Source organism: Aphelocoma coerulescens, chromosome 4, assembly GCF_041296385.1.
Source record: "Aphelocoma coerulescens isolate FSJ_1873_10779 chromosome 4, UR_Acoe_1.0, whole genome shotgun sequence".
Classification (NCBI taxonomy): domain Eukaryota; kingdom Metazoa; phylum Chordata; class Aves; order Passeriformes; family Corvidae; genus Aphelocoma; species Aphelocoma coerulescens.
In genome coordinates, this window is record NC_091017.1 from 53,449,662 (window position 1) to 53,466,957 (window position 17,296).

The 17,296-nt window shown below is 41.4% G+C and overlaps 1 protein-coding gene across 4 annotated transcripts in view; it reads right to left on the reverse strand.

The window, feature by feature from the left end:
* Positions 1–17,015, reverse strand: part of GABRB1 (gamma-aminobutyric acid type A receptor subunit beta1) — a 123,538-nt gene extending 106,523 nt beyond the window's left edge. For all 4 annotated transcript variants that reach the window (XR_011150730.1, XR_011150729.1, XM_069014188.1 and 1 more), the window contains exons 1-3: positions 16,866–17,015; positions 16,685–16,776; positions 16,542–16,609 (exon numbers count right to left, since the gene is read on the reverse strand). Coding sequence is in view for 2 of the 4 variants with exons in the window: in XM_069014188.1 (XP_068870289.1) it covers positions 16,542–16,609; positions 16,685–16,776; positions 16,866–16,945 (240 nt within the window). In the remaining 2 variants the exon portion in view is untranslated. The remainder of the gene's footprint in view (positions 1–16,541; positions 16,610–16,684; positions 16,777–16,865) is intronic.
* Between the last annotated feature and the right edge of the window lie 281 nt (positions 17,016–17,296).

Here is a 17,296-nt window from a genome sequence, read left to right on the forward strand (position 1 = left end):
CTCTGTGAACTCAAATTGTCAATAAGACTGTTTGGGCGTATCACGACTACAAAGAAACGGAGAAATTGCCCGTGTCTGCTATCAAGGTATTATATCACTCTGTGCTAAGGTGAGAAACATATTCTTGCCTGATTCTTATAATCCACTTCAGGGAAACACACTGCCCACCCTCACCAAACTCAGAAACATGCTGGAAAGAAGATGGTTTCGGTTTCTTTTCAAGCACTGTTCTTGACCTGGGTCTAAGGTATGCCTTGCTGTCTGGACTGAAGGCACACACACTATTTGCTTTTCTTGCTTCCAGTGCCATTTTAAAATGTCAGTGTTCTCCCTGGAACTAGTTATAAAGCATGGAATGCCATCTGAACAACTCTGAAAGTGCAGGCTAATTTCAGCAAGTCCATAAGTAAACTCCAGCTGGGTATCTTCCTAGAAGATACCAGAAGTCCCCCTTCACATCTGCCATGCAGATACTCTGTTTGCTCACCTCCATGACAATGAATCAGACACCCCGTGAGCTTTCAGCTTGACTGCCCTGTTGTGCATATCTTATGTGTCAGAAGACATTGAATAAGAAAAAAATTCATTTGGTGATAGCCTACTGCTGCATATTCAATGGAAAAGCCAACCCTTAGAAAATGAGCTGGATTGTTGACTCTAAAAAAATGTGTTTACTTATCTTATTGCACCATATTTTCACTCAGCCTTGCATGAAAATTCATTCTTGGCACTGACGTGGAAAGCAATATAGAAGTTGCCCATCTGCTAGGATTCATACTGTGGAAAATATACTCTCTCCACGAATTTGATTGTTTCAGGTCTGTCATAATGCCCAGGCTGAGTGGTCAAAGCCTTTTATCTACATCCTTATCTCAAAGATGTTGGTTCCAAACTTACTTCAGTCAAGAGTACCTAGGAACTCTTTGAGAAATAATCTATGCCAGCAAAGTATCTTGAACCTGCCAGCTCTTTTCACAAACAAATTTAATATATATCGTTTTCCAGGATGACAACCAGGAAGTTGAGCAAATGCAGGAAGTCAGGTATTACAATAAACAGGATGCAGGTACATTCAGGTAAGATTGCTTAGTTGTAAGAACAGGCATGAAAACAGAATTAATAAAATATTATTAATAGTATAAAAAACCAGTAGAGCTGTGCTGTAAGGAACAAAAATTACAGGAAAATTAGGAGATTTGGGAATAATACACGGAATTGCAATTACTTTCCATCCAACATCTGAAAGATGCTTTGTTCTGAAATGCATACATACACAGAAGTTGGCTTTTGAAAATACAGTTTGTCTGCTTGTTCTCTTTCTTTCATCTGATTATGATTCATTCATTTCAGACTAGTTACTGCCAACTTATAATAGTGTTGGTGAGCAAGGGTTCTGATCCAACATCAACGTGTAGTGAAAAGTGTGTCTCCGAAATGGACTACTCCTATGATGTGTAATGGCTTTACACATCAGTTGTTAAGTTTTCTCAGCGATGTCTGAAAATACATCTAGGAAGCAGGAACATAGTGAAGCATGCACCTGCAGCCTACCCAAGGCAGATCCTTACAGGATCCTTACAGTACCAGTACAGGCTGGTACTTGCAATGGTGTATGATGTGCTGTTTTATTAAGTTGAAAGTAAGTAAAATGGCCATTGATTTTAAAGGTACCATATCAGAGAAAAACTTGAGAAAAAAAAAGCACTATGGAATGTAAAACCAAGGAGACAAAAGGACTCCTTTCCTTTCATGAAAGGAGCACATACTGGGATATGTGATACAAAAGTCATCAAATGAATAGATGAGAAATAATGTCTTGGAGTCAAGGGGGACCCCCTGACTGAGATAGGGAAGGACTGCTCAACTGTGTTCTGATTTTAGCTTCTGGAGTCTTTCAGACTGGCTTGGAGTAAGAACAGTAAATACACAGTGAAGGGCAGGATTCTCCTCACTCAGTGGATGGAGTAGGTAAGATAACTTCCCTCATTTCACAATTAACACTCTTAACAAATGTATCAGGTTTTGACATGGATCTAAATATCTTGTAATTTTTAGGTCCTGTTATTCATTCAGTATCTTTAAGCAGCTATAACACTCAGTTATTGGGACTTCTTGTCAAGTGCATGAAAATTTCCAGTTGGCACACACCAGCCATATTACCTTATGCCACCTTTGACTGGTCTTTCTCAGAGAGACATGGCCAAAAGAATGAGTCCAAGAAGCAATTTTATGCACCAAACCACACTAATATCCATACAGTTTTTAGATGTCTTTAAATTACTTGTGCAACTGGTTTGGTAATGTGGTAATGCTTGAATCATGAGACTAAGAATTGCTGAGCAAAAAAAGTGCTCCCTCCTTTGAATTTAAGAAGTAACATATTATGAAGGAGGGAAAAAAAAAATCTTCATCAAGGTCTTCATACTGCCTAACTTTAGCCCCTTAACCTTGAAGAAATATCAGCACAGACTTTGTATGACAGGATTAACAGAGAGAGATTAGGATACTTCCAACAAATTATTTAGAGGAGGGAGGAAAACTTTCCTCTTTGTCACTTCAAGCAACCCCCATTACCCCTCTGGTGAACAGACTGATAACGACTGAAGATATTTGGCACTACTGCACTCAATTCTCATTACAGCATATATTAGCAGTGCTTTGTAATTGAAGTAACTGACCTCCTCATCTACCCAGGAACTGAGTATCTACCTTCTTGTACCCCTCAGGGATGGCTGACTTTAAATGTGTTGCTCCCAGCATAAGACATGACTTACCAAGAGGCCAAAGGGCTGAAACTGCAATGCAGAGTTGCTACAGACAGAGTTTTTGTCCAAGAGTCCATTGGGCCTGGCACTGACAGAACACCCAGTGAAGTAAGTGTCCACTCTAGTAACAAGAATGGCAGGCTTGGGAAGACCATTTTCATTTATCAGCCACACACTTTGCATGAAGGCTACTGTTTGTTAGGGTGCACTAAAACTCTTCCACAAACACCTAAAGAAAAATATCTTTCCCACAGAGGGGAATTTCTGCTTATGCTAACTGCCCTGGTAAGGGTGTGAACTGAAAAGCTTTGTGCCAGTCTTTATTGTTTCTTCCTCCCCACACGCCAGCCTTGCAGTATCTTGCAAAAGACAATGATCACAAAGGGATAAAAGTGAAAATCTGCCACCTCTTTAATGATTAGCAAAGCTTTCTGCTTTTGCATGTTGTTATCATGTTCCAAAAACTGGGAGAATACTGTTCTGAAATTTAGTAAGGTTAAATAGCCTTACTAACAGAAAAATCATGCTTACCTGTTCTGTTAATCACAAGAAACAGGCATTTAGTGGCATCAAACACTGAACAGAAAGAAAGGGAAGGCTTCATATTTTGATGTCTGATTCTTCTGACAAGTGACTATCATTTCTGTCTTCTCCTGTGAAACCACCTGTCAACAATATATTCTTAAATATTAGAGTGAATATGTAAGCTAAATAAATAATGAATACATGAAGATTTCCCAAGCCAGTGCAGAATCGTATGTGCTTTGAAAGCTAATGCTGACAAAGTAGGCATGATGCTGTGTGGTATTCAGAAACTTCCCTTTATTCTTACATTCACACTATGTTCATCTGGAAACCTACCATATTGGGCAAAGTCTACTGTGATGACTGAAGCTAAATTCACAGTTGCCTCTTGATATATCACAATATGTCATTCAACAATACCACTGAGGAAAATGTAATTACTATGCAACATTTTGTGCTTTCTTGGGATTTCTCACTAGGTAAGTAAGAAATAAATTCCTGTCAGAACTGCAGGAGTATTCTTGCAGAGATGTAGGAACAGACCAGCTGGGTCATAACCCACGATGCTGTGTTGAAATTACAGGTCACAGGGGATATATTCTTTTTTAGCTGCAGGCTGTAAGCCTTTTCTTTCCACCTGAGTGTGCAGAAACTTGCTCACTGTCCAAATGAACGCTCATACAATGCATTTAATTCCCGTAATACCCTTGTAAGGTAGAAATCTTAACAGAGAAGCAACTGAGGGCCAGAGAAATTGAAACAAACCAACCAGTCAAAAAAAAGCCATGTAAGGACAGAAATTTACACTTTGGTTCCACTTAACATCTCTCCCCTGAGACTCTTTCCTTCCATAAAGCAAACAACATATAACCCCTGTAGGCACTGATCTCCTGCTGAACACAAAAGTGAAATCTAAGACACTCCAGGCCTCCAAAACACTTTATGAGCATGACCCAGACACCTGAATCACTGCCTTTTCCTTTGGAAAAAGTACCTCCACTCACAGCTTTGTTCTGCCACTACAATGACTGTTGTGGAAGGAGGAAGGAAGGCATTAACACCCACAGGAGGAAGAGGCGTCAACATCCACACACTTCCCCAGTTTCAGTACAAAATTCAAAGCTCCTATTCTGGATCTATTTTGATTTATTTTAAAGTCAAATATACAAATAAAATCAAAGGAAATTGATTGCTACCTACAAAGAACAGAAGAGATTCCCACTTGTGACTTTTAAAACTTGCATGCCATTCTGATAATGTGGCTGTGGGTGTGAGTAAGAAAAAAGATGATGCATAGGCAGATGTTCATGTTCATTTTGTTTCCACTGGAGCTGGCTCAGCTCCAGTGGAAACAAAGGAGACTGAGGTCTCAGATTACTGTCAGAAAGACTGACAGCTTCTTATACGAACGTTTAAATTATACCATCACAGAATGGTTATGGCTGGAAGGGACAAGATCATCTAGTTCCAACCCCCCCTGCTATGGACAGGGACAGCTTTCACTAGACCAGGTTTCTCACAGCTACATCCAACCCGGTCTCAAACGCTTCCAGGGATGGGGCATCCACAACTTCTCTGGGCAACCTGTACCAGGGCCTCACCACCCTTACAGTAAGAAATCTCTTCCTAATATCTAATCTAAACCTACTCTCTTTTTGTTTAAAGCCATTAATCATTGTCCTGTCACTACATGCCCTTGTAAAAAGTCCCCCTCCATCTTTCTTGTAGGCTGCTTTAGGGACTGCAAGGCTGCAATTAGGTCACCCTGGAGTCTTCTCCTGGGGTTGAACAAACCCAATTCTCTCACCCTTTCCTCACAAGAGAGCTGCTCCATCCCTCTCATCATCTTGGTGTCCTCCTCTGGACTCGTTCCAGCAGGTCCATGTCCTTCTTTTGCTGGGACCCCAGAGCTGGATGCAGCACTGCAGGTGGGGTCTCACCAGAGCAGAGCAGAGGGGCAGAATCCCCTCCCTCCCCTGCTGCCCACGGTGCTCTGGATGCAGCCCAGGACACGTTTGGCTTTCTGGGCTGTGAGTGCACATGGCTGGGTCATGTCCAGCCTCTCACTCACTGGCACCCCCACGTCCCTCTTGGCAGGGCTGCTCTGGATGTGTTCATCCCCCAGCCTGTGTTGATACTGGGGGTTGCTCCAACCTCTAATTTAAACACCAGGCTAGGATGCATGAATATAGCAGCAGAAAATTGTAAAAAAGCTGCAAGGAAAACCAAGCTGTCTGCAAGCCAAGACTCTGCAATGACAGAGAATATATTCCTGTAAGGGTAACAGACTTCTTCTTTTTCTCACTTGCTCATTTTAATTCTTTTTTGCATTTTGCTTCTCAGAGGCATCATCATAAAAATTAAGCATTCAAAAAAGTTTTTTCTTGACGTCTGTGTGTATTCAGAACAGTTTATTTTGTCTTGAATTTACAAATGTTACAGGCAGAATTTTTCCAAGAAAATGCAGTTACTGCAGGAAAGTATAATCACCTTGAATAAGGTTGGTTTGATTCATTACTGATGCATCTTCATTGATTTCAGAGGAACCTAATCAAAGAACAAGGTGAGCTGAGCACTCCAATGCTCCACATACTCCAGAGGAGGCCTCTGGAGCTGATATTCAGTGGAAGAACAGCTAATAAATGGGAAGAATCTTTTCTCCTACCAAGATGTCAAATATATTTTTCTTCTGTAGAATTTCTACAAAAGATGACTCAAGTATTTAAACCAAAGTGTATTGGTTCAAAATTGTGTTTGGCTTACTGTTGCAAAAAGTTTGTCCAGCCTTCTTGCTCCAGAGTTCTTCGATATTGCAATGTGTCGTAATGATCACTTCTGTTTATGGGAAGTCACATGGAATACTGACTCCCCATTTTTTTTGGCTAAAAATTGCAGAATTATCCCTACTAATGAGTTTAATAGGTTTGTAATGTTTTAAGTACAGAGCTCCATATTTTTTAATTCCTTTCCGTAAGACTGTGCTGAATTCTTCATTACTGTAATCACTTGGATGAGAAAAAACCAGCACAACAATTGCTTTATTTCAAGTTCCTTCTAGTCCCACAAACATCCTTGGGAAAAGAAACCAAATATGTAATTCATAAAAAATGTTGACTGCACTGTAAAAGGTTCTATGTAGTACTATAAAAAATAATCTAAACCACGGTATTGCTGTTTCAAATCTGTTGAAAAGAATTAGCCATCTGTCACAACAGCAGCTTGACCCGATGGGCCCCGCAGAGCAGCAGTGAGATCAGCGGGGTCCTGCTGAGCCAGCAGTCCTGCCCTGCCGAGTCAGGCCCTGACGCTATTCCCTGGCACAACAGGTTGTCCTCAGCAGCGCCTCTTCCACTTACTTGTTCTCTATGATCTCGAGCACCACTGTTGCCTGGATTTCCAAACAGAAGCTGTGCAAAAGTCACTGAAACCATCAGGTTCCATAATAAACCCAGGTAATAAGCTTGCCTGAGTAATAGATCAGAATCATCTGCTGATTATTATTTAACTTCTTTTTTTTAAGTGTTTGTTTCCAATAAGATAGTGGTTTAACAGCTACCCTGCTGTGGGAGGAGGGCGGGAATAAGCATGACTTTTACTTCAAGAGAAGAAGTGACTTGTAAACAAATTGGGGGGGGGGGGGGGGGGAAGGAAGTTACTTTTCTCTTTCCTTCTGGGAAAGGAAACCAGCTTTTAAACTGGACACCTTAATGAGCAGTGTTCCTGGATGGACCTTTGCTTTGTGTTACCTTCTGAGAGAAGGCAGTTCAGGAGATGAGCTCTCATTTTAAATGCTTCTGGCTTCTGCAGATGTGAAATGAAAACACCTGAGGGCACTGAGAGCACTGCTGGCTGTTCTGCTACTCTTTGTCAGTGCTGCACTCACTCCTAATAATGAGCTGAAGAATTAATATTAATCCCCTTTAAAAAGTAATTCTCAGGATATATTTAATGTCTGTTCTTTGACTAACTGGAGTGCTTACAGCTACTTTGAAGACACTAAAAGATGATAAATTCAAATCCATTGTGTTTCCTAGTGGACAGTATAACAATATTGTACACACATCACACTGCAAAATGTCCAGAGACCAAGGGTGACAGTGCAGTATCACATTATTCATGAGAATACTTTTGACTCCTCTTGTGTCTCCTCTTACCTATTCTTCTTCAAAGGGGCTAGAGCAGTATTACTTTAAAAATATCCCTGTTCCAGTGAGAAATTGAGGAGATCAAACCCAGAGAAGTACACTGGTCGGACATGGGCCACATTTCCCTATTTTGTCTCTGGCAGTGGTATTTCCCTGGTGTGATCTAAAAGGCAGAACTGTGAAAACTGCATTTAGAATTACAGGGTTCTGGGAAGGGAAAAATGAAAGATTCATGTTATGGTAAATTTTCAGCACTGTAGGGATGAAATGGCCATTGGGATAAGACACTCCCAAAACAGGAAGAATTTTTAGCTTCATATTTGGAACTGGTTCACTGAATTGATCCAATGTAGAAATTTCCAAAGATCAACTTTCCCTGATAGACCATGTCACACTGGTGAGAAGAGTCAAAACAACGGCTGTAAGTGGTTAGTACTTTGTTATGTTTTGTCATTACATTTCCCTGATACGTGCTACTCCTTCTCGTCATCTGCTCTGTACTTAACTCTGAGTATCTACTAGGAATAACTAAAAAGAAAGAATGTATTATCTGGAATGTAAATAATCTTTAATGTATCAAAAAATCACACCCTTAGTGTGCTTCTGAAAAAGAAACTCATTTCTCTTGACAGTGGGAACTGAAAAGATCTATATTCAGAATTCATTTCCAATTGACACCAAAATGACAGTGTATTTGCTTCCTGTTAGTTTAGGAATACATGGAGCATTGAACAAGTTGTGAAGACTGTTAAGCATTACAGATTTCACTCCCAGCATGTAACTGATGTTCTGAAACTTTTTTCTCCCCCAGTTGCTCCTGGTGCAGTAGCTAAAATAAACTCAGAATTTACAGGTGGATGTCAATCTCATGTTTTGTTCCCTCCATAGAAAACCAGTGACAAAGCTGCACTGCCTGTGAAATGCGCTAATACAAATGAAGCCTCTGAACCTCCTCCATTTCTCTCCTTGACCAGTGTTTTATTTTGATCAGTTACTGGCTTACAAATAAACCACTGGTTAAAGAAAGGATAAATCATAATGGAAGAACACAGGATAGGAGGGTATCATTCCAGGCTTGGTTATTCTCTCATGCTGCTGAAGAGCAACAACACAGAAAATTGGAAGTAAATAAAGGTTTACAAATTATGTAAACTGGAGAGCTGAACTGCTCCTGCAAGCTGCTGAGTAAACTGCTGAGCTGGTGGAGCTAGTATGTACTTCATTATAGTGGTGTAAGAAATTTTATCTGTGAGCATATTCATTGAAAACATGGGACTATCAGCATCTAGTCCACCTGGATGGGACAGGAGTTCTTGGTGCACTGCAATAATTAGTACTTACAGAAGCTCCTGAGATACACAAGCACGAACATACCTACCTGCCACTGACTTCTACTCATGTTACTTCAGTTACACTTAGGAGGCTCTTCAGGTTAAAAATATGCTGGGAAATTAACTGCACTCCTCTTTTAATATGATTAAGATCCTGCATAATATTTAGACACCGTTTATCTGTTTCAACAGTTTTAATTTTGCTAACTCTTCAGTTCTTTCTACAGGCAATTAAAAAAGACATGACTGAAATTCTTCCATCTCAGTCAAATGGATTGATGAGTTCTAATGGAGAACATTTATTCCAACTTTTAATTAAGTTTGGCAGTCTGAAATCATTAATCTTTGCTTTGAAACTATGTACTGTAATGTGAGCATTTAAAACCATACAAGTCAATCTTGTTATAAGGTGGATGTCTGAGTAATAATGCAGCTTTCTAGAAGCTGACTTTGAATCTTTTAAATCACCTTTCTGTTACAACATCTTTCCTTGGTTTGTGACATGAACCATTAAGGATTTGCCCCAGCAGAGGATGCAACCAACCTCAGTGTGACACTGCTTTGGCCAAAAGCAACCTTTTAATCCTGAAAGGCTACTGTAAAAGTTGATAGGCAAGAAATCTGGTCTACATATTCCATCCCACGTAAATCTTAATACAAAGTTACTGCTTAAAGAATCAAACACACTGCATTACCTGGTGTTATTCTGCTGGATTATCCAGTGACTCTTATGACCAATTTCCTTGTGAACATATTTACAGTAGTTTAGCCTTTGGGGTGGAAATAATTTCATTTTAATATGTTTTTTGGAGCACTGCCAGAGTTACAGGCATTTTTTAACATGAGAGAATTCTACAAGGATTAAAGTGATACCTTGAGATACTGGGTTCTCTTTCTAGAAGAAAAGAAGGAGTCTCAAAGAGCATTAAAGTATAAAATCTTTCAGGTAGCCATCTTGGACTTTTTCATCACCTGCCAGAAGACCTTATGGTTGTTTTTTCGGCCTTTACTGATGCTCTGAAATACAGCACACTTAAGATGGATGGGAGATGAGAAACCATAGAGAATTCTCCCAAGCAGATGCTGTTCGGAATACCGTGAACAACAAAACACATCAGCTGGGGATACTTCTAAATGAAGGCAATCTCTGGGTTTGATTTAACAGTTTCAGCTGTTGTCACAGAGTACTTGGCATCCTGTGAACACAAACAGGTCTTTCTGGTAACAGCTACTGAGGTTGTTATTCTTCCTCCAATGAGGTTCCTCCATCTGATGGTATGAGTGTTCCCTCTCTTGGTTGCACAGCTTCAGCTCCAGGTCTGTATTGAGCTGCAGTTGGTAGATGATTATTATTATTATGGCCTAGAGGAGGTATGGAACTTTTCAGACAATAGAGTACAAAGTAAAGCTGATTAAAAAAAAAAAAAGACTAAGTTTTGCAGACATTTGAAATGTATGCTTCGAATTTCCTTATGAAGAAAAATGCTTAGTTTGGAAGATTCCGATATTCTCTTTCAGAAGTCAGATATAAAGTCCAAAATCAGAAGTAAAAGGGAAACGCAGTTGTGGAAAATGTGAAAGCTTTTAATTAAGCACTTACCCTGTCCTGTGCACAAGAAGAGAAACATGAAATTTAATTTTATGGATTTCTTTTTCTTTTTTTTGAAAGAAGTTAATTTTGGGGAATGGGTCTCTTGGTGTTAATCATTGACTGTTTGGGACTGTGAATGTTTCAAAAGGTTTGTACCACGGAACTGTGGGATTTGTGCACATTAACAGATCAGCTGGATGTTTCCAGCGGTCACAGCACAGCCACGTTGTTTGATGCAGGTGCACAAACAGGCAGTGCTGGGGAAATCCTTTCATCTTCCCTTCCATACAGCTAAAAAGCCTATCTCTTTGCAGGCATACCCCTTATTTAGTGAAATCCTACATACCTTGAACTGGGTGCTAAAGCTTCCACTACAAAAGGGCAGGGTGTCACCCCTCTAATTTCACAGGCACCACTGTGATATGATTGATTAACTATAGACTGTGGGAGTCAGGAGAGTTGCACTTGTGGGGAACTGTGAGTTTAACATTAGACAAAAAACATATGTATTTTCTAAAGGGCATTCATAGCTAGTTTGTTTAAGCCTTGAAATGAGAAGAGTATTGTGCCTGTCAGCCTAAAAAGAAAACCTGGACTACAGTTTATATCAGCCCTGAAGCTGGCCTCAAGTTTGTTCAACATTTGAAAAATTAAGATGCATCTGATTTCTGGATCATATGAAGTAACATTTACATTATTGCTTTACAATTTTTGCCTATTTGTCAATTTTTTTGAAGGAATGCTTATTCTTGTCAAATGAAAAACAATCCAAGAAAACATCCACTAACAGTGACACAGTCACTTAACCTCAAGCTGCCCATTTCTACATTCATTCCATGTTTCACTCTTTAATATAATTACTCCTGTTTGGAATAGGCAGTGATGAAATGATCTGGCCTTTATGTATTATTACTTGATTAGTTTTTCTGCATTTGCTGAAAAAAAAATCGGTTACTGAACATTCTTACTAATATTAATTTAAAGTGCTTTTGCATGTCCTCCATGCTCTTTAGGACAGTTGCTATATGACAAAAAAGTATTTCTCCTTTCTTCTTCTGCACTACAGCTAAGTAAATTTTCATTAATAACTATTAAGCTTTTAGACTTTTTAGAAAAAAAAATCAGTTTAGTCTGTATGAATATCTTCAGGAAAATATATTTAGACCAAGGATCATTTATTATCATTTGTGTTGCCACACTGGCTGGGGCTAAAGGAATTTTTGATGTTTTAGTTCTATATGAACAAGACTTATGATTACAAAAAATGGGACTTGGCTGCTCTGATGCAAAGAGCCAATTTGGTTCCCCAGGATTTATTTCCTATGTCGAGATTCACAACAGCCACCATGCTAAATTCTCAGATACTTAATCAAGACAGGAAGGAGGAATAAGATGTGTGAAACTCTGGCTATGTCAGTAAATACAGCTTAAGTCTTTCTCAATCTGCAATACACACACATACATAGTATATACATATATTTTTATGCAGTTGGCTTTTTAAATTATCAACTTTACCAAAAGGATACAAAAAGTGAGTGGTCTAAGCTAAATTAAATTCTTTCTGGGGCAAAAAGATGTTACCCAACAGGTTGGGATGTTGAGAGCATAAAAGATATACAAATTCTCGGCAAGATTTGTGGCTTATTTGGGAGATCACATAAATATAAGAGGCTTGAATACAAGTTTAGAGAAGCTAAAGAATTACACATTCTTTCCATGTTTTCTTTAACTTCTTTTTGCTGGGACAAGAAACCTTCAGTCTGCAATCACAGAAACTACATCATCAGTGTGAAATCAGTATGGTAGGTCAGGAATAGTGTTCCCAATATAAAACAGGGTTTTTTTCTTTTTTTTTTTCCTCTGTGGTGTCTTTTTTAACTACTCTATAAAAGGTTCTTAATCATATGCACTGTTTTTTAAAATTTTAGGACATGTACATGACATCTTTTGCCTACTATAAAGGTTTGACCACGTTTTTTTCAGTAAGGAACACATTTTAGAGAAAATTACATCATGTACTGCATGTGAATTTTTTGAGTCCAGCTACTTCTCTCGACTGTTTCCTAGTAGACAGAGCAATACATTATTTGTTTGCTTGCCCTGAAGCACGACACTAATTACTGCCAATCATTCTACCTATGTTTATTCTTGATATACAAGCAGCACCTTCTACTAACCACATAAAGGCATCAGAGTAAACCAGACATCACAGCAGCTTAACAATCTAGTAATAGTATGGTTCTTAATGAACTCTATATTCATGTAGACGTCTATTATACTTAAGGAACTCTGTCATGAATGAAAGTTAGCTGAACAGTCATTAACTGAGACAAGGAGAAGGGTGACCTTGTACCTTTGTAAGGGAATGCTTGCAGTTACTGTAGCAAGGCCGTGAAAATCAGATGGAAAACTAAACTAAAACTTATATATCACGGTATATTAGGGAGAAAGCATGGTTAGAACTGGGCAGTGCTCACTAGGATGTTTATATTCTACTTCTCCTGCTTGTTTGATGCATGACAAGCTCCTCAGTTGCAAAAATCAACATAAGACAACATCTCTGATGTCAAATGGGAGAGTGGTAAGAATGGATGCTTCAATTAATTATTCCGTAAAAGTTAATATGGCAGCTCACCACAGTATTATTGAACTACCAAGCAGCTATAAAACAATGCTATTTAATGAGCTGAGGAGATGAGGACTGAGTGCTAGCAGAGAAAAACCAGAACAGAGAAAAACAAGACTGTGTAAGTCTTGGTTCATTAACTGAGTATAGTATTTCACAATAGTCTAGTAGATTAGAACAAGCCACTATGACCAGCCAAGCTGCTTGAACAGACACTTACTGGTGCTCACAGAATTCAAAATAATTCTATTGCCTATATCTGTGGCAGGGTATATCACCCCTCTCCCCACCACAGGTGGCCAGTGCAGATAGGAGAGATAACCCAGGCAGGCAAGGCCCAGCAAGTATCTCTCCTGGCACCAAAAGGTCTGCCAGCTTAACAGATGTGGGAAGAGATAAAACATAGGTGACCAAAAGGCCTGTTTTTACACTATAAAAGTACTACAGTTTATCACAGAGGCAGAAGTCTCCTACACACACCCTGAGAAGCCTTCTACCCAGATGCCCTGAAGGCACGCAAGACTTCTGCCCAGAGCCTGGACACAGATTCTGTGATTACTTTCCTGGGAATTGAGGGAAAGGATTTCCATGTGTGCTCCATCAGGAACTGGATGGTAAGAATCACTGGATCGTAAGTTATATTATTTCTTTGCTAGCTGTAAAATAAATAGGCACCTTTAATCCTGTGTGTATAATACTATTTGCCTCTTTTTGTCTTAATCCTGTGCAGTAATAGTCTGTCTTAAGTCTTATGTCTGTTAGTTTTGTGTCTATTAAATAAATAATTCATTTTATACTAGATGGAATCAGCCATTATTAAAGAACTTACAAAGGAGAGTGGGTCTTGAGGTGCTGGCCACCCCAACAATGTGACTGCCTACTGCCAGAGACCTGGGCAAAAGGCAGGGACTTGCTTAAACCCACATCATCCATTCATAACAATATTTCAACTTTTTACCCAAGAACTAGATTTACTTGGACATACAAAGCAGCCTGTTGACATGGCAGACAGTCTACAGCCATGACCATATCTCAGCCAACACACCAAAGGAGAACACCTCCTTCACTGCCTTTCTCTCTCTCTCTCTATATATATAATTTTTACTCTCATTTATACATTTATACTGGAAGACAAAATTTAACTCTGTGGCCACCATGATTGGGGATATGTGTCTCTGTCACTCTGGATATAAGGCTTCATGCTCCTGAGGAAAGCCAAGAGATAAGACAACTCCCTCCAATAGTGATAGGGTGAGACTGACTGAACTCTGGTGGATCCAACCAGACCCTCTTGCCAGGAGGACTTCACATGATGAGAGTGTTGCTCTCCCGGCTACTATTCCAGTTTCCTTCAGCAACAAAACTGCCCTATAGCCGAAGGATGCTATAAATTACGATCTTCTGAAAAACATTTCTGGCTCTGAAGCCACAGAACAGTAGCTCTTATTAAATGAATTTTTAAAAAAATCTAAAAGACACAGTTTAAAAGAAAAGATGAATGACTTGCATATGACTGCATTAAGCATCTCAAGGCTGTGATTTCTCAGAAATAAAAAAAAGTACTAGAACAAAACATTATTTTACTAGGTAAAAAACCTTTTCTTAAGCCAAGATATCGACTCCCTTGTTTTTGCAATGATGGATGAAATTACTGATCATTGTCCAAAACCACGCAGACAGTCTCCAGCAACACAATAAAGATTTTGCAACACAGAACACTCTAGATACAGGTATGTACAGGTAGTACTTGTGATATGGGAAAGCCGTCTCAAACTGATTCAGAATGTTTTGCTTTCAGGAATGGACTATGGCTACAGCTGCAACTGGTTGGTTCCTTCTGCTGTGAGATGTGGCATTTTATGAAATGAAAACATTTTCTTACTTTTTGACCAGCTTTAGTCAAGCTGCCCCCCTACACACAGAGATTATTCAAAGAATCCATCTTGCACATAACTTTTCTTTCCCAGAGGCTGTGCAAGTGTTAGAACGGAGAAGAAAGTTTTGACAGGTACAGGATGCAACTAAGAAACGCTGTGAGCTGGTGCAATGCAATTAATGCCCTGTGAGATTGCCATTGGAAACTGTCACATCCCCTCCCCTACAGATTAACAGTATTTCAGATGTTGAGACTTTACAAGTTAAGTTCTGGACTTTTCAGAACAGGTATTTTGGTGTTTGCTCTGTTCGGCTTTTTCCGGGTGTAATCCCATTACAGGGTAGTAGAAATAGTTTGGAATTGGAGTAGATTTGTTCTTTGACTATTTTGATAAGGTCTATGTTCTGTTTACTCTGCCCTATCTGTGTGGTCTGTACCATGTTCCCCCCTAAAAGTACAACACAGCAACAGGAACACCAGGAGCCGAAACTTGCAAAATGTTTTTGTGTGGCATTAGCAGTCTGCAGAGCTTGGTATGCTACACACAATCTGACAAATTTTGTTTCCTCCCCACTCTACCATGCATATTCATAAGCAAATATAACAGTTACACACAAACAGAAGCTGTGATATATATAAAAAACAACAGAAAAAAACTAAGTATGAAAACAAAACAAAAGAAATCTATGAAGAGATTGTTTTAATGACTGCTATTAACTAACATACCAACAAAGAAATCCCCACTCTTGGGTAAATTACTTTGAATGGGTAAATATCACCTAGTGAAATAAACTGCTAATCAGGATGGAAATGTAAGGTTTCTAAGCTTCTTTTAACTAAGAAGGTGTTCCCCTATGTACAGAAAGCATCTTCGATTCATGCGAGATCAAACATAAGCGAGTGAGAGCAAAATGCCCATGACACTGACTAATCCAACATGATTTTGTGTAACGTTCAAACTTGCAACTGGTTTACTGTTTTCTTCTGGGAAAAGGCTGTCAAATGAGGCAGGCACTGAAGAGTCACATTTTTGCTCTTTAAGCCTGCTTGTCTATTAGCATTCCTTCCTGCAGGAGAAATGAAATCAAATGCAGTATGTTTCACACCTGTAGCTATGAGACTTCTGATTCTGATAGCTGGAAACATCCTTATGTACTTATTCTACAGTGTTTTTTTCCTTCTACAAGAAAGAGAGCGTTCTCTAGAACTCCTTTTTATTTTCTCTTTTCACCTTTTGCTCAAGGCTACTAGCATGCAAAATGAACTGTCTAACTCTTTAAATAACTTAAAATGAAAACACGCACATCTGGCCATCTGCTGCTACAGCTCAAGAAACTCCAGCATTTCCGACAGCAGCTGCTGACTATGCAAAGGGCAAACCAGAGCAAGTGAGACCCAGAACCTCAAACCTGCAGCAGGTGTTCTGACCAAGGCAGGGAGCTCTTCCTAAGTGCCACCGCAGGCATGCCAACACCATCTTAAAAATGCAAATAACTTTTCCTAGCAACTGCGACGTGCTCGGTTATTTCGTGGCGATCGCTGCGGCTCGGTACGCGCAGCCCCGCGCAGCCCCGCGCAGCCGGGCTCCCGGCCGGTCGCAGCGCGGGCCTCGGGGCTCCGGCAGCCCCCGCACGGGCAGGGAGGCGCTGGGGCTCCACCGCCCCGGCCCGAGGGTCACTCACCATGTTTACCTCCGAGACCACGTCGATGCTGGCGATCTCTATCCGCATGCCCACATCCACGGGCGGACCTGCGGAGGGAGCGGGACGCGGCGTTAGCGGACCTCGGGGAGCCGGGGCGCGGGTCGGGGCCGCGGGCGCCTTACCTCCGAAGTCGGGGCGGAGGCGGATGTCGTAGCCTTGGAGCAGCCTGTCCACAGTCTCCTTCACGTAGGACATGTTGCTGGGCCCGTCGGCGCTACGGGAAGAAGCACAAGCGGGTTAGGGAGGAGGCCGGGCGGCCCCGCGCCCGCCTCCCTCCCTCCGTCCGCACCCGGCGGCGCTCACCTGCGCGCCGCGCACGCCACGGCCAGCGCCAGCGGCAGCAGCAGCGCCCGCGGGCCGGCCCGCCTCGCCGCCGCCCCCATCCCGGCCGCCGCCTCACGGGGGACGAGCCGCGAACTGGAACTTGGCGCGGAGCGGCGAGGAGAAACAATTCCCGAGAGCGAGACGCATGCGCGCAGCGCAGCGCCGCGGCCCCGGGGCGCCCCTCTGCCCGCCCCGGCCGCCCGGGCCCGGCGGGACCGCGCCCCGGGGCGCCGCGGGCGGGGGGGACCGAGGGCGCTGCGCCGCAACAGGTGCCGCGGGAGCGCTGAGGGCGGCGGGGCCTCGCGGGTGGCGGGGCACAGCCGGACCCAGAGCCCCGGGCTGCCGTGGGGAAGGGGCTGCCACCGCCCGGCGCGCCCCCCGCCGCTGGAGTGCCGGCTTCCCGGCAAGAG